We start from the raw sequence: 18,131 nt of genomic DNA, 5'->3' as shown, positions 1-18,131 counted from the left end.
AATTCTGTTTTGGGAGAGTGAGACAAAAAGAGGAAACATTAAATAAATTAGTTCTATTTTCTGACAAAGCTTTAAAAAACGTACACTTGAAATTCTGCTGGCAGTGATACACGAGACTTTACCAAACACTGACAATATGTAATAGAGTACAGAGTCCTACACACCCGCTACCACAGGTCTGGCAGAAAATCAGCAAAGTACCTGGTACCAATTCCTATACTATCCCACCAGCAGCTACATGATAAGAGGAAAACTATCCTGACTCTGAAAGTTTGAAAAAGTCAGCCTCTCCCTTTCTGCCCCTAGGAAGGTAAGCCTGGTTGTTGTGACCACCTCTGTTCCAAAAAGCCCTCCACAGTGCCATCCTGCAGGAATCGAGGGTTCAGTACAGCTGCTGTGCCAGATGCTGATAAAATACAGACTTCCTCACTAAAACAAACAAACAACAAACAAAGGTTAGTATTTCTAACAGTATACTTCGGAAAATGATAAATATCTAGAGTGACAAATTAAATTCAAGTCTTACAGTTTACCGCATATTAAGCAATATGGTAGGACTACTCCTGAAATGCAGAGGGCGGGCCTGGAGGGCGGCTCGGAGGGTTAAGAGCACGCTACTGCTCTTCCACAGGACCCAAGTTCATTTCCCAGCACCACATCAAGCAGCTCATAACTTCCTGTAACTCCAGTTCCAGGCAATTAGACACCTTCTTCTGGCATCTGCAGGCAACTGCGCGCGCATGCACACACACACACACACACACACACACACACACACTGACACATATACATATGTGAAACAAAAAAAATCAATCCTGTGGCTGGAGAGATGGCTCAGAGGTTAAGAACACTGGTTGTTCTTGCAGAAGACCCGGGTTCGAATCCCACCACCCACATGGCAGCTAACAACTGTCTGTAACTCCAGTTCTAGGGAATCCGACAGCCTCTTCTGTCCTCCACAGGCAATGCACAACACATGTGTACTTACCTACACACAGGCAATATAAGCATACACATAAAATAAAAATAATAAATATTTTATTTAAAAAAATCAATCCTTAAAAAAGAATTCAAAAAGCAAGAGTTCCTTACAAATTGAAAACTGAAAAAGGTGAGGTGTATTAACAGCAATAGCTTCCTGAAAGATGAAAATGTCTCAGACTGTAAATAATAACACACTATACTGATAAGAATCCAGTAAGTTCATAGTAAAATACTCGTAGATATATACAAAGCTTTATTAAAATAATTCTAAATGCTCATGTAAATTCTATTGCTATAGCTTAATCTGAATTAGAATTACAAAAGTTTCATATATATGTGACAGAATATTTATTTTATTTTTTTAATGTGTATAAGTGTATTGCCTGCATGTGTGTGAGTGCGCCCGTGTGGTGCAGGGCCTGCAGACCAAAGAGGGTGTCGGAGTCCCTGGAACTGGAGTTATGGGACAACTGTTAGCCATCATGTGGGTGCTGGGAACCAAACCCAGGTCTCCTGCAAGAGCAGCCAATGCTCTTAACCACTAAGACATCTCTCCAGTTCCCAGAAAACTTATTTTAAAAGGAATTCTTTATTACCTATTTTGAAAGCAAAAATAATCAATAGAATTCCTAGCAGTACCACCCAAAGCTAAGCAGCACAGCCTAGGGCCACACCGGCAGAAGTGAAGACCTGGAGAAGCTGAAGGGCAGAGGGGGAACTGGCCACGCCAAGCCCGGGTCAAGATGCCAGGCTTACAAGCGCTGAATGGGCTGTGAGCATGTCCCCACAAACAACTGGCGCCTCTGAAGGTTTCAAATCAAGGAGCTGGCAGCAGCAGCAGCAGCAGCAGCACACTTCAAAGAATTTAATGCACAACAGTAAGAAGGACAGGCACAACAGAAAGACTGAGCAAGCGGAGGTCCAAATACAGGGGTGTTTTGAGGCCCAGAGGGGAAAAGAATTTTCTGGCACATGGGTTCCAACGTTGAAGTAAATTCAACAAACTAGTTTATTGATTCTTGTACCAGTGACCTATCTTTAAATTCACTGGACTAACTTCCCAGACTGCTCTGGGACCTACCTCCGGCACACTGGTCTGTACCTCCAGCACCCCGCATTTACCACTGCCACTTCTCCTCACTCTATAGCCCAGGCTCACTCCCCACGGTCTGTCTTTCACACCTCCCAATGCATTCCCTTTGTGTTCCGTCTCCACTGACACAGCAATCCTATGACTTCCTGTCCTCTGAGACCCTAAAGTACCCTTGGATATCTCAACCATTAAACTTACCACAGTTGTCAGAATTCTCCAATAGAATACAAATTTCATGGGAAGCGTCATGTCTTAAAATCAAAGCCTTCAGACATAACAGCATATGGCACTAGATCCCGGCATAAGGAACACTCCCCACCAGGGAGTAAGGCAAAACGAACAGGTCAGAGCCAGCAGTTAACAAGCACCAAGAAGCTATTACAGGACAGAACAGCTCAAAGGTGCTATCCACGGTCTGCAGCAGCAAAGGCAGAGCCCACACGGAGCAAACAGCATGGCTCAGCAACACCATATCCACTATCATTTTAATGATTTTCCTGACAGTAGTGACCTCCACGGGAGTAGAAAATCTGGCAGTAAGAACTATACCAAAAAAAAAAAAGTTGAAAAATAAGACAGAAGGTCAAATGGTTTCTAAATTACATCAACTACCAACTTCTGAAGGGGATGGAACTAGGGTTCAAGGATGGTAAAATAAGAAATACCAAAATCAAAGAAAGAAAATGGAAAAAGGATGTGCTTAAGATACCAGGAGTCAAACCAAACACGAAGAAGCAAATGAGATTGGTGGGGAACATTAGGCTGTCATCTTAAAGTTTTATAGCTTCAAAGTTTTAAAACAGCTTCAACAGACCAAGAAGCCCAAAATCTACTCCAAAGCCAAGTGGCCATAGCAATCGTAAGATACTGATACGAAACTCTGGCCCAAGCCGCTACAAGGGTGACAGCTGGCGTCACTGGAAGACACAGGCCAGAGCAGGAGGATGGCTGGAGGTGGAGCAGCAGGAGCACAGCACGACACAGCCTCTAAAAGAGGAGCGTTCAAGGAAAGGAAGGTGGGCAGAGCCAAGAACGGAACCCTCCCTGACTTAGCAGAGTTGGGCAGAAGATTTTGTCAGCAAGAAAAAGTTCCACTCCAGTTAATCAATGGATGTACAGTGGCTTACAAAAGACTGAAGCGCGAAAAGTCCCACCGGAGGGAGTCATGAAAGCCAGAGACGAAAGCCACAGGCCAGGAATCAAGGCCTGCTAGTGCCAGTGTTATGTACTCACTTGCCCCTAGAAGACCTGCACACATGGTTTGTTTCATCACCCTGTTAATAGGGAAACTGAGGCTCTCAAGTTCACAGAGATTAAGTGGGAAGACGGCTGACTGAACTTGAGCTGCACTCCCAGAACCACCCCCCGCCTCACGTATCCGCATGGAGGCTTCCCGTATCCGCATGGAGGCTTCCCCGTTCAGATGACAAAGGTCAACTGCAGCATCCGGAGGCACGAGCTGCTGCTGTCCTTACCAGATGCTGGTTGATTCGCTGTAGCCCAGCACAGCATGGCAGCCTAATGCTTTAGCATGTGACTTTATTTCTTGTCTGATTTCTGCCCACCAGGCATCTCGAGTTTCTGGTTCATCTGAAAAATAAATTTTAAATCAGTTGACTACTCAGTAGCACATTATATAAAAGAACAAGAAATATATACGATGTGCACAGCTACGGGAGGTAAAGCAGCACTGCCTCACAGAAGAATCTTACACTCCCCATTTTTTAAAGAAAAAGGATTTAGCATTTTAAACTTGGTTGCTAGAAAACAGTCCACTTGGCTCTATTTGCTTTATTACTTTAAGGGACACTCTACAGGCATGGATTTTAATAGATACAGCTTAACATGGAGAACCCAACTTTCTGCATTCTTTGGGGGTTTTTGTTTGTTTGTCTGCTTGCTTGTTACCATTTCTGAAACAGGATCTCTTATAGCTCAAGCTGTACTCAAACTCACTCTAGCTGAGGATGACCTTGAACTACTACTGATCTTCCTGCCTCCACCTTCAGAGTGCTAGGGTTACAGGCATGTGCCACCGTGCCCGGCTCAGATGCTAAACTGAGAGAATTCCCTATAAATCCCACTTCACTGAGCAAATACCTCATGTGTCATAGCCATAAATTTAATTTAAATTCTCATTTACTATTCTGTCACCTAGTCTTTTATACCCCACTACATTCTGGGTTCTTTCCAAGACAAAGATTCCTCGATGTTTACAACTGCCATTCTTCTGTAGAGCTGTAAGTCCGAGGGCAGAGCAGCAGGGTACCAAGGGAATGAGCCAGTCCAAAAGGAAGAACCTGGGAGGGGTGTGGACAAGGAACGGACATTAAGAAGGTCAACACAAATGATGTGGTCAATGTATAGAAGGGAAAATTTCAAACACATCATTAAAAACTCCCTACATAGTTCTGTAAACTCAAAAGTGACTTAGATGAGCATGGTGCCTGTAGACCTAGCTACTTGGGAAACTGAGGCAGGAAGTTCATTTGTGTCTGAGTTTAAAACTCAGTTTGATCAACAAACTGAGATCCCTACCGCAACAAAAACAAAAATACTGTTGAGGAGCTAGAGCTGTACTGGTAGGAAAGCTAGCACGTGGGGGACTGGATTCAATCCCTAGTAGTAATAATAACAAAAAAATGCTCAACATAGAATAATTCTATTTTATTGTTGTAGGGAAATCTAACACTACCTGTACCGGGGCATTATGAATGGGGAGTGGTCATACATACTTCTTAATCACTTGCATTTAGCTCATGAGCAACAGTTGCAAATGATACTAATTTATTATGGGCAAAGATGTTAATAACAGAATGATCAGCTGGGCGTGGTGGTACACACCTTTAATTCCAGCACTTGAAAGGCAGAGACAGGCGGACCTCTATGAGTTTGAGACCAGCCCAGTCTACACAATGAGTTCCAGGTCAGCTAGGGTTACAGGGAGTCCCTGTCTCAAAAAAACCAAACATAAATAAATAAATAAATAAATGAACAAACAAACAAACAAGCCAGAATGATCTACTACATTTATCATATCCTGATTTGTTTCTTGTGGTCAATGCCCATTTGGGAATAACTTGAAAACTTAGCTGAGAACAAAGTGCTGAGCTCACACTGTGAATCTCCCATATAGACAATGCTGCTAGCATAGAAGCCCATGCAGACATGGCTTTCTGTTTCCACATAGTGTAGATCACATTTTCCAAATATGCTTTTCAAAATAAGTGAAGAATTATACTCACTAGTAAAGCAGTGAAGACAGCAAAGCAAAGAAAGGTTAAGAAGTCTGCTATCGCTCACATTCCTACTACGGACTCCGTCTTCTCCACAAGGAGGAGACCAGCAAAGGGAGAACCAGGCGACAAAGCCAGAACTAGGAACGGTGCCGGCCAGTTCTGGAAGCAAAGTTTTGGATCTCAGGTAGAGCTACCCTAAACCTTTCCTTCAGAAGACAAGTGTAGACGTCAGGAAACTGAGGAAAAGATGGAAGTAAAGAGAAAATAAAGGAGGAAGAAACCAGAACCACAGCGTCGCACTAGTAGGAACTGAGAAATCCGGAAAACAACCAGGTGGCCGTTTTGCACATGCAGCACTGTCAAAGACTTGTTCGTGCACCTAACTGAAGTGTACATCAGCAGCACGAATACACTTTAAAGCCCATTTTCACTGTGGTTAATAAGACATGTGCCTTTTTTATTTTGGCTGGTGTTTGAGTCGGGGTCTTGTCCAGATCAGTCTCAAATTCACTACTGTAGCTCAAACTGCTAGAGCTTGATGCAACCTTCCTGCCTCAGCCTCCCAAGTGCTGGGATTACAAGTGTGAGCCACCAGCCCTGGCGGGACATGTATGTTTGTATACCAATTTAGACACCCACTTAATATCATCCTTTCTTAAAAGGAAATTGTAACAGAGATGAACTATTATTGTTCAAGTACGTAGTTCTAAGAAAAACGGTATTGCAAATAGAAGTTTCTTTCAATTTAGAAAATAATAGTCTTACTGAAGCATTTCATCAAGTAAGTCTTAACTTTTCTTAAGCTCATTTATGGAATTTTCTATTTACTTTTTAAATCACTCTGGAGTTTAACATACTATTTTCTAAACCAAGTAACTAACTGTATGTTCTACTGTTTAAAAGATTTTTCTCCTATTTGCTTTGCCTGTACCTGCACCACAAGTAATACATGGTAAATTCTGTTTTTAAAAATGAATTTTTAGGAAGCAATCTATACAACCATTTTAAAAATTAATGAAAACTGGAGGGAGCTACTTATTTTAAGTTCAAAATATACTTATTTAGAAATACCCAGCATGTCAGATGGAAAAAATATGTAATAATTCTTTGAGATAATGTGTAACCACATAGAATAGAAAGTTACTTTACAAACTTACCTTGGTATAACACATAAAATAACCAGATAATTAAACCAAACATCATGAAAGAATAAGTGGTTGATTAAAGTAAAAAAAGAGCCGAATGCAGCGAGGTGGAGCGCTCACATCCTCGGACAAGCTCACAAGCAGCCTTCGTTTGGACACACGAGCCAGACAACTGCATGGGATGCCATTACTGTACTTAACACAGTACTGACAAGTGTGGAAACGCCTGAGCTACATAACATGGAGCTAAGGAAGCGAATGGCGTGTGTCCACACCCCAAGAGCTCTGGTATATTCCGATTTGGGCAAAAGCAAAAGCTCAGGAACAAAGGGTTTGCAAAGCGGATTCAGCACAGAGGAGCCAGAAACAGTGATATGTTGGCGCATGCTTGATCAGTGACAGTACAGACTGAAAACTATGGCAGCTCACTGGAATGGTCACAGAAAGTAATGGCCTAGACTCTAGGTGAGAGCAAGGCAAGCAGACAGGAGGGAGCACTTCATCACAAACCAGTCACCGTGGTGACCGTCAGAACTACCACTGTATGCAAGAAGCAGAGGATGAATTTTGTGGGTACTAAATTTAGAAGTTATTTAGTTACAGTGAAATTAAGATTAATCAATTTGTTTAGTATTAAAGCTATATTTTATCATCAAAGCCTACATTACAATCACACGAGAAATGAGTCACAAGGTCATCAAGGAGTATTTATGATTAAGACAAAATTACTGCCAATAAAAATTCAGAAATAGCACAGTATTTAGTTCCTACAAGAAACTTTTTATACAAGTTTAAAAACTGCTAACAAAATTTTATAGAAAGCACACTAGTGAATCTGGATTATTTTAGACATCCTACCAAAGTATAAATTTGAAGCTCTGTCATACTTTTATAAAAGGCAAAACAGAGTCTGGCTTAAAAATTTATGGCAATTATTCATGCAGCACATGAATGCCGTTAAAGAATATACAGCTGAGATGTGAACTCATATTTTAATAAGCATTTCAAAGACAGTAAGAAAAAAAAATCTCTGCTTTAAATACCATGTTCCTCACAATCATCCACAGAACTATTTATAATTATAAAAGGTATGATTTTAGGGAAAATTAATTTTTAATTATTACACAAATTATATTTCATACTATTTTAAGCTTTTCTTGTGAGTCAAACTTTTTTTTAATATTTTATTATTTTTATGTGTATGAGTATATTGCCTGCATATATGTGAGTTCACCCAGGTTGTGCAATCCCATGGAGGTCAGAAGAGGGCGTCAGATTCCCCTGGAACTTGAGTTAAGGATGGTTCATAACCGCTATGTGGGTGCTGGGAATTGAACCCAGGTCCTCTACAAGAGCAGTCACTGCTCGTAACCACTGATCATCTCTCCAGCCCCGAGTCAAACTTTTCATAGATTACACAAATAGTTTAACTTACTCCTTTACAGATGACATGAACTGCGTTCTAGGTTAACACATGACTGAGTTGCTTGGGTCTGTGGTCCTGCACATGGACTGCCTGGAGAACATGCTCCTTTTCTACTGTTACTTTTTAGAACACGGTCACAGCGCAGTATTTGCCATCTTTCTGTTACTGCACTTGCTTCTGAGGTACAGATTCCTAAAATGCCAATGTGATCTCAGAGTAAAGCCATGATCTATGCAACTCATCATGCCTTTACTAAACTCAACCCTTTGGGGATGTTAGGCAGTTATACACTTATGACTAAGAAACACTTGCCTACCTGATGTCAGTTGTTTTTACATACTTCTAGGAGAAAGAAACCCTGCCCTGGAGAATCTTTTAATATGGTTGAAAATGAAAGGAAAAAAAAAAAAAAAGAGGATGGCTATTCAACTTAATTTTGTGTTTTTCCCTGAAACAAGAACTTGGTATGTAGCCCAGGTTAGCCACAAATCCCAATCTTCCTGCCTCAACTTTCTACATGCTGGGATTATGCATATGAAGTACCATGCCCAGCTCAACCTAACTTAAAAATGAGTAAGAGGAGATAAATATGTTGCGTCCAATCAAGTAGAGTCTTTCAATATGATAATCTACAATCTACCTTGAAAAGGAATATGAAAAGCTACATCCCCAAAACCTGAAAGTAAGATTCCTAATAACATTATCAAAGAAATCTCCCTAATATAACAGAACTTAGAGTTCAGGTTCAACGGGGGATACAGCCTCACACTGTGTAGGAATTAGTTCCAGATCAAAGAGCCTTGTTACAAAGGAAGTGATATGTAAATGCAGAGAAAGCATCAAGACCAAGATGTCAGCATGGCAGCTGGCATGCAATCCATACTGGACCTAAATAAAGACTGCTTTTTTTTTGAGTCAGATATATGATCTACTCCTTAACTGTGAAAGTTCATTGCTTATATATATAAGGTAACTCAATATTTATTCCAAATCACTGTAACAGAGAAATGCTAAAGTATCTTTCTGCTTGAACTAATCTGCTTCCTGAAACTCACTAAAATTGAGACTCAAAGGTGCCAACTACTTTGAGCTGAAGTTCCTAGTGCTGCAGGAATAGCTCTCAGAGAAGAGCTGCTGAGATTACCAGCAGAATTCACACTCCAGGACAGCCTTCCTTCTATCTCCACTTGGTATTGAATTAAACTAGATTGCCTGTGTGAACAGGACGCCTGCCTGGCTTAATTAGGGGTGTTCCTAGGACCCAACAGCGGGATCAACTCTTGGAAAGCAAGCACAAGCAGCCACTAACTAAACAAATGTTTAAGGTTGGCTGAAAACTAAAATGAACGAATAAGGAAACAAGTGTAGATGATATTTCCTTACACACCAGCTAACTCTCTCTCTTGCTCTCTCACGCTCTCTTTTTTGTCTTTTTGAGGCAGGGTCCCCCTGTAGCCCCAGCTGGCCTAGAACTCTCTATGTAGACCAGGCTGGTCTCAAACTCACAGAGATCCACCTGCCTCTGCCTCCCAAGTGCTGGATTAAGGACATGTGCCACCATAGCCGGCTACTAATGCTGATTTTCTTAAAACTGAGTATTTTGTAAAGTAATAAAGTATTTTTCTAGGGTTTACCTGAATGTTTTCTCCCAAAGGAATATGAGGATTCTAAAAATTATATAATTCTGATTAACAAAAAAGAGCAGTCTTTTCTAATTTCAAAGCATTAAAGCTTATATGATAACTAAAGTTTATTATGATTGAAGAAAAAATGTTTATGTTCTAACATCTCTGATTCACCTAAAAATAGTGGGGCTGCACAGACTCCGGGCGTCCTGGTGCCAGCACCTTTCCTGGTCGTCAGGAGCCCTCTGGGCCTGGTCCCGCCCTCACCTCCTTTTGCTTCCTGGGCTGCACAGCCTCCAGTGTCCTGGTGTCAGCACCTTCCCTGGGGTTTATACTGAGCTGAATATTGTATAACCATATTAATTCAACTGTGAACCTAAAAATTTACAGCCAGTTTTGAAAGAGATGTATCCTTACTCTGGAAATTGTTACTGAATATGTTAAAGCTGTAATGAAATGCTTCTTCTAAAAAATAAAATAATAAAAAAATTCTCATAAACAAAGATTATCTACTTTTAAATAATTTGCCTTACCAATTCAGGATACAATACATTAAATAAACATACTGTCTGAAGAAAAGGCCTCTCCCCTGAGCTGAGAGCTGGCAAAAGCCTGTTCCACTTACCATATTCAACTAATTGTCCTGCTGATTTTAGAGTCATGGTATTTTACTCACTTAGGATTAAGAATGTAGGTCTTGAAGCCACAGCACTCAGGCTAAAACAGTGGCTCACTTTCTAGTCAGACTCAAGGAAACTGCTGTTTCTTCTTGATCCACAGCAAAATGGGATTAGTGCCTGCCTCAGAGAGCTTTTCTGGTAATTAAACAATCTACTGCAAAAGCACTTAGATGTGTGTCTGCTACATGTAGCTCAATAAAACTAGCTCTCCTATCACCCCCAAGCACTGGGCCACTTATCTATTAGGGACACAGTGGCAGATAAGACTTATAAGTCTTTCAGCCTCCTTTCAAGCAGTGAGACCCACCCTGCTTCTCTCAAATGCCCTTACCAGGACAGAAAAAGGTCACAGAAAAAAAAACAATAAAACCATACAGCTGTGAGAAAAGCTCACTTCTTCCAGCTGTGTAAAAAATGTTCTCACTGTAGTTATCATAAAACAAGAGCAAAGCAAAAGAAAAGGAGAAGAGGGTTAAACCAAGGCAGATGGTACTCTGTGGAAGACAGCTTCTCAGTGAGGACCTACAAAACAACTATAAAATCATCAAAGGAAGGCTGGCTAAGACACTGCTCCACAGATGACGGGAGGGTTACAACTGCGCACAGAGTATGTGTTAACATGGGGCGGGCATTACTGGAGGAAACGTGAACCTGTGAGTCTTATAGACAGCCTTCAGATCTGAGCCCAAGACTTACCCCACAGCTCTTCAACACAGCTCTTCAACTCTTCACATACCACACAACATAGAGTACCATTTCACAGTGTTCTGCCTTCCAAGAGTACCTGCTTTGTGAAGGCACAATGGTTGGGGATCTCAGCCCTCTAGTATCTGTCAAGCTGTATAGCCCAAACTGGCCAATTTCCAGCACCGCGCATCATAGCATGCACTTAAAAAGGCAGCTAGATCATGAGGCAATATAATCTTAGGGGGCCAGCATATGTGATCTAGCACTGACCACAAGGTCACTATGCAGCACATAGCTGTAAATGATGCTGGGACACATATCTCATATTTTGCAAAGCAGTACTATGTGATGTAATATGTAATGTTTCTGAAACAGCAATTCTAACTGCAAAGTGTACTTGATATGGTATTGCCTCTTCTCTTAAAAGACTGGAATCATTGACTGAGGTGTCATATAATTCAATATAATAAAATGTGAAGAGATCTAAAGTAAAAACAGTATCAACAATTCTTTTCTTTTTAATGTGGTCAATTCCTGACTCTTTAATATTGTGGGTAGGAATGGTTAAATACTCCAAAATTATAAAAGAAACATAAAATTATTTGACTATATTTATCAAATAATAATATTTTCTTCAGAATTATCAAGCTATGTTTTCTAAACTATTATCAAAATCAGCCCTTATTTCTACAGAAATGTTATGTAAGGCCCCAATCAAAGAAGGCTTTAGGCTGAAAATGTCATCTTTATATTCTTTTAATATTCTATACTTTTGGGGGGTTCATTTTTGGGAGGGCACAGTCTTGCTTTGTAGCTTAGGTTGGCTCTGAACTCTCTCTGTAGCCCAGTCTGCCCTCTAGCTCACAACCCTCCTTCCTTGTGCGCCCCCATGCCAGGACTGCAGGCATGAGCCCCGATCATTCTCCCACATGTCCTCAGCACCTGACGGGATTCAGGGATGGCAAGATACACTGCTTCTTCAACCATGTTGTCCTGGCCAGACTACTAAACTGCTTGCATGGGACATCATCCTGAGTCTGAGAGATTTGATTTTTTAAAAAAATACTACGTTTATTATTTTTACTTTTTGTGTACAAGTGCATTGCCTGCATGTAGGTAGGTGCACCTGCGTAATGCAATGCCTGCAAGGTCAGAAGAAGGGGTTGGATCCCCTGGAACTGGAGTTACAGACAGTTGTTAGCTGCCATGTGGATGCTGGGAATCGAACTTGGGTGATCTGCAAGAGCAGCCAATGGTCAAAACTGCTGAGCCATCTCTTCAGCCTGGAAGATTTAATTTTTGCCCATTCTACTTCCAAGACCTTTCTGTCATCTGACCAACAAATACCATGCCCTAAAAACCTGTTGTTTGACAAGACTTCACTTACTTAAATTTTTTGTGATCAAATCATTTTTATAAAAAACCTGTTTTTCTTCTAACTACACTAAAGCTAATCATGTATTAAAATATATTCTTACTTTTTTTTTTTTTTTTGAGACAGGGTCTCGCTGTAGCCCCAGCTGGCCTGGAATTCACTATGTAGACAAGGCAGGCCTTGAACTCACATAGATCTGCCTTTCTCTGCCTCCCTAGTGCTGGGATTAAAGGTGTGCACCACCCGCCAAGCTAAAATATATTCTTACTTTATAAAATGAATCCAATAGGTATATTTAACTTTCTCTAGAAATCAATTAAAGGAGCATGATTATTTTAATTTGAATCAATGTCAGCATGATGGCAAAACCTCATCTAGACTATAGAGGTAATTTCTTTAAAGATTCACTAACTGAGATTGCTACATTTGCAAGGTTGACATGACCATGTTGTTTACCAGACTTAGTCCTCGTCTATCTGTATCATAAACATGAATTATTTCATAGTTAAACATGCTGCCCACATTAGAACTTCTCGTTGACATCTAAGTACAAAAAACAGTTTATAATAGTGAAAAGACAGAGTATCATCTAAAATGTGAGCCCTTTGGCCACTTGCCTTTCTACAAGACAAAATGTCACAAGGACCTGAAAAAAAAATTTTTTAATGTAGCTTTTTTAGTTAAAACACTTCTGCAATTCTAAAAATTGATAATATAAAATTTTTAGGTATTTTTTATTAGTAAGAAAATATGCTTATATAAAAAAGAAATTAACTGGCATTACTAAACCACATCATCAGCTGTAACATTTTCTTAGTTTGGCTCTTTTAAAGGCCACAACACTATTCAAATTACTTAAAAAGAAAAACTCCCTCATGTTGTAGAAGGAGTAAAGCTTATAGAAGTTGTTACTCTCCTCCCCAAATCTGTCCTTGCTACTAAATTTTGGAAAACTTCTAGAATTATAAATAGAAATGCTAAAATTACATTTTACATATTTTTAGAACAAATATAGTCTATTAAATCTAAATGTTTTAAGGTTTATCACACTAGTCATTTAATATACTTAATATAAATACTGTTAATTATATACAAAAGGAATGGCTATACTATTTACCAGATATGAAAAAACTGGCCAAAATGTATAAACAGAATTTAATTATCACTCTGAAAGTTAGCCATGTGAGAAATGTCATTCACAAATCAGGATACAGTTTTGATTCATTTTAGTTAATATTTTTATATTTGCATTTCCATGCAAATTACAAGTTGTGACATATTGCAAGATGCATCTGTATAGCTGAATTGATACTAATCCTATTTAATCTAGAACATTCCTAAAAACTTCACTGAGCTGCCATAATTTCTGTCAGCATATGTAGCACTCAATGACCATTAAAATACCTGAATTGAAACTATTCCAGTCTAGCAGTTTGTAAGATCTTGTGTTACCCATAATTCCGACAAAGGCTGAGTTCAAAACAGCAAATTAGTAGATCAGTTTTAGGTGCAGAATAGTAGGAAAAAACAAACAAAACTAGAAACAAGAACATAATTGACAACAGCACTGGGCAGGAACTGGAAAGACACAGACAGCAGAGTTAATCGGAGTAGAGACAGAAGAGCAGAGGAGACAGGCTACAGTCATCTACACCAGCTAGTCCGGTTACTTCACTGCTTCTCATTTTAACCCTTCATTCTTTCCCTTCCTTATGCTTGTTTGCTTAGTACTCAACAAAGGAAGAAGCTATTAAAACTCTGAAATATTAATCCACAGTTATAACAGGAGGTAGTGGTTTTAAAATAAGATTATTTTCCTTTTATACTCTCACTCACTATTCAAAACCAGCTGTTTAAGATTAATCTGGCACATGTATCTCAATGGATCATCAGTCTCTCTCAGCAGAGTCAGTGTTGATCCCACTAGGACGTCATTATGGTAAGTCTAATCCTGAGTTTCATCAAGTTTTAACATTCAGCTTTTCTCAACAAATTAATTATTTTCATAAAAAATTACTCAAGGGGCTTGGAAAAGAACAAACGTTCTTAAGAAAATGGTCCTTTTTATTGTGTAATGCACATGTAAAGCAACCCAAAAAATGTTTATTTTAAACCAAAATAAGATAATGGAGCCATTAGTATACTTGATATGTATTTGACAGAAACAAGCAAAAATAAAAATATAATTTCTATGCCTACCCCTTCATAGCATTTATACATATATATGCACATAAAATTCTTAATAATATCTGAGAATTTCTACGTGTGAATGGACAACCGATTCTGAAAAGGGAGAAGGGAAAAAACAGTTGACCTGATAATTACAATACACAAAACACACTCTGTACGGATTCCCTGTGTCTTTCCTGGGCCTGGATTCTGACATTTCTTACACGGTTGGGATGAATTAGTAGCCATGGCAAACCCTCAAAAACAGAATTTTGTGAAAATGAGGTCATATTTTAAATACTGATCCCTCTTTAAAACTAATTTAAGGAACTTTCATTTGTTCTTCCAAGCTCTAAATTGTATGCAACTACATGGAGACAAAAAAAAAAAAAAAAGAATTAGAAAATTTTCACTAAACAGAAAACATCAACTAAGTACACTCTGACATCCTTTCTGGAGGTGCCATGTCTCTGGATGTCATTATTAAAACATCAGTCAATGTGATCCACAGAAAACACAGGGAACGGGACGTGAGTCACTCAGTGAACATCAGCTTTCATGGCTCAGTATTTCCTTACACCTCCCAAGTAAATGAAATTCCTAAACAAAGCTGTAGAACTTGACATCATCTTCCAGATCTTAATATAGTAAACTGGCACCCATCTGAGTACCACAGAGTACACAAGTACCCAGGAAAATGAGCTATTAAGTCAACCATAAAAGTTGCTAACAGGGAAAATAAAACAAAGCACTGGTCCTAAATGGTGCATCTGCTAAGCACAGAGCTGCGTAGACTGATCAGCGCTGCCTCTCTGAGATCTCTCTGATGTCAGAAGAGCTCCACTGTTTCTCACATGAGCGCAAACCAGAGCACAGGCTAAATTTAAATTTTAAAGAATACGAATGGTCTTATGCTCAGCAGTGCCATCTGCGATGTTTTCCACCCACTGATTTCAAAGCATTCCTTCCTTCTTTTCGGTGTTATCAAGAGGCTACTGGAAGAACTGCAGTTTTCCACCACGGTATAAATACACAGGTGCCAAACCAAAGTACTAATCTAACTTCATGTTTAAGATGCTTCAGCAAATAACCGAGCATCCAGTCCATGAAAGATGCAAGAGCACAGTCTGCACAGTAAGTCACTGTCATTTCTCACGCTTGTTTTAGGTCTAGAGAACTCAGCAGAGCATCTCTAACCTCAGGCCTGTGATGCTGGGCTCCTGTCAGCATTAGGCCAGTGCTCCAAGAATGAGCTACTGTGCTACACTTTGCTACGCCGACAACCAGAGACAAACCAGGAACAAGATGTTAACTTGTTGGGTTTTGCAGGGGTTTCTTTCTTAAGTTCCTATATATTACACAGTGCTCACATTTACAATTTAAGAGACTACCTCTTTTGTGAAATTAAATAATCTATAGAGGTACTGCCCGTGAAAATAATTAACATCTTAATGTAATGGCCATGAAAGTCAAATTGTAAAACTCTTTACCTCCCTTAACCAAATAAAATACCTGACTCAAAAATTATTTAATGATTCCCTCAAATACTTCAGCCAAAAATAGATCAAGATCTGCTCAGCTGATTTGCATACAAAATAACTAAAATATATTTACACTTAGTTTATCTGAATTGAGATTACTGAAGATATTATGTACATGTGCCAGTTTATACTTTGCTTAAATTTCTCTTTTCAGATTATGTTTGCTTTCAAAATTTTTAAAAATCAATTTTAATAATAATTTAAATTAAGGAAGACAGTAAAACCAAACCTTCTTAGAAAACATACCAGGATTGTGGATTCGATCTAAAAGCTTCACAGAACGTGCACTAACAACACCACCAACGTGCACGAGAAATCCAGGAGGAAAGGCCGTCAAGGTGAAAAATGGAAATTCCTGGGAAAAGAAAGTAGTGGAAAGACAACTGACCAACGCAAGGTACGAAAACTCTGCTTGTCACAAATCCGATAAGGAGATACATATCTTGAAATAAGTAAGTATGTTACATACTTTTTCATTAAAACGTTCTACATACTTATATGGTTCCAAACCTGTTTTCCTATACACACAGTATTATTCAGAATTCAGACATCGTTCTTAACCAATTGTATGGGGTAAACTGTTTTTAGGAGTTCCAATTTGAAATACTTAGTTAGAGCATATTCTTCCTTCTCAAACTCTTACTGTCACATCATTTCTCAGGGAGACACGAGGATTGGCCAACCCTTGACCCATATGTATTTCTCAGTATAGATGTCTCCTCCCCAGCACCCCAATATAGGCTACTGGTAAATGCTACAAAGGCCTGGAGCAAGACACCTAAGAGGAGGATGGTCTACAGGGGACTGAGAGGAAGGAAGAAGGAGAAAGGCAAATACAACTGAGGGGGGAGAAAAATCCCTGTTTTAGATCATTTACTGCCCTTTCTTTATCAAAACCAGGCCAGCAGCAGCAAATAAAGCACATAAGTGTATATTAAGCAAAAGAAAAAAGTGCATTGTAAGAATGAGGGGGAAACACAATTCTGCAGGGTCTTCCAAGCCATGGTGCCCCTTCTGTCTTAAGGACATAAGATTTGTCATTTAAGAGACAAGACGAACTCAACAGAAGTGAAAAAGAAAGGGGCTCGTGAAACAGCACCGGGAAGTCAGGGGAGCCTGGGCTGCCCAGACACGGGCCACTGGCACTGCATGAAGTGGGGAGGAGAAGGGAAGACCGGTCGCGCTCCGCCCTATCTGCCTATGAGATCAATGCAGCTCCCTTAACCACGGTTATTTACCAATAGCCTCAACTATTGGAACATAATTCAGAGCTGAAAAAAAAGCAAAACAAAGTTCCCGAAGGACTAAAGTACTAGAGCGCATGCATTTTATCCCAAAAACATTTCCAGAGGTGCCATCCACACAGATAAACAAGTCACTAGAAAAGCTGTCATTATCACAGCACACTGGACGCCACGAACAGAAGCTAGGAAGAGCACTGCCGAAGCGGGCACAGAGCGGGCACACGGAGAGCAGCGCAGACCGAGGGCCGCGTGAAGCCGGGGCAGACCCCTGAAGCCCGCCCCGAACGAACGCAGCGCCGCTGCCCTCACCCAGCGCAGAGACCAACCGTGCTGCGCAGCTCCGCGCTCACAGATGGCCTATGAAGCCGCACGCGTGCACACGTACACGCATTTTTTAAAAAATTTAATTAGGACAGAATTTAGAAGTAATCCTTAAATTTAAAAGGATGAGGAAAAAAAATCTACATCGTGTAAGAAAAGAATAAAAAGCCAATTACAGCATGTTTAGGTGTGACCTGCAGGGAGGCTCAGGAGAGAACGGAAGGTGTAGAACAGCCTGTCCAATGCATTCCTATTTCCATTTGAGCTTTTCTACTTTTAATTTTAAATTAGAAACATACAGCTCAGCTAATGTTATTCTAAAATGTATTTTTCCTAGTAAGCTGGGTCCATAGAATGTTTTCAGGTTTTGGGGTTTTTTTTCCCAATTTTAGGAACACTTAAAATTTTTAATTTCCTCAAAAAATCTTACATTTGTGATCATCCCAAAGAATAAAATGTACTTTATATTTACTCTTTATACTTAAATTTTGAAATATTTAGACAAGAGCCACTGTAAACAAAATGCTTCTAAGCTAAACAGAAATCAGCATTTCCAGCACTGGGCACAGGAACTCAAAAGCAGAGATCTGCCTCACTTGTCC

General features: G+C 39.8%; 1 protein-coding gene across 22 annotated transcripts in view; it reads right to left on the bottom strand.

Moving 5' to 3' along the window:
* C2cd5 (C2 calcium dependent domain containing 5) overlaps nucleotides 1-18,131 on the bottom strand; it is a 92,242-nt gene that overhangs the window by 35,564 nt on the left and 38,547 nt on the right. For 13 of the 22 annotated variants that reach the window (XM_029564968.1, XM_029564970.1, XM_029564971.1 and 10 more), the window contains 4 exons: nucleotides 16,211-16,319; nucleotides 13,659-13,724; nucleotides 3,553-3,667; nucleotides 334-429 (listed from right to left, as the gene is read on the bottom strand). In XM_029564968.1, coding sequence (XP_029420828.1) covers nucleotides 334-429; nucleotides 3,553-3,667; nucleotides 13,659-13,724; nucleotides 16,211-16,319 — 386 coding nt within the window. The remainder of the gene's footprint in view (nucleotides 1-333; nucleotides 430-3,552; nucleotides 3,668-13,658; nucleotides 13,725-16,210; nucleotides 16,320-18,131) is intronic. The other 9 variants (XM_029564972.1, XM_008836253.3, XM_029564969.1 and 6 more) reach the window with 1 other exon arrangement.

Source organism: Nannospalax galili, unplaced genomic scaffold (assembly GCF_000622305.1).
Source record: "Nannospalax galili isolate Female #2095 unplaced genomic scaffold, S.galili_v1.0 scaffold917, whole genome shotgun sequence".
Lineage (NCBI taxonomy): Eukaryota > Metazoa > Chordata > Mammalia > Rodentia > Spalacidae > Nannospalax > Nannospalax galili.
Note: the sequence above shows the minus strand (reverse complement) of the source record. Positions and strands in the feature narration are given on the sequence as shown.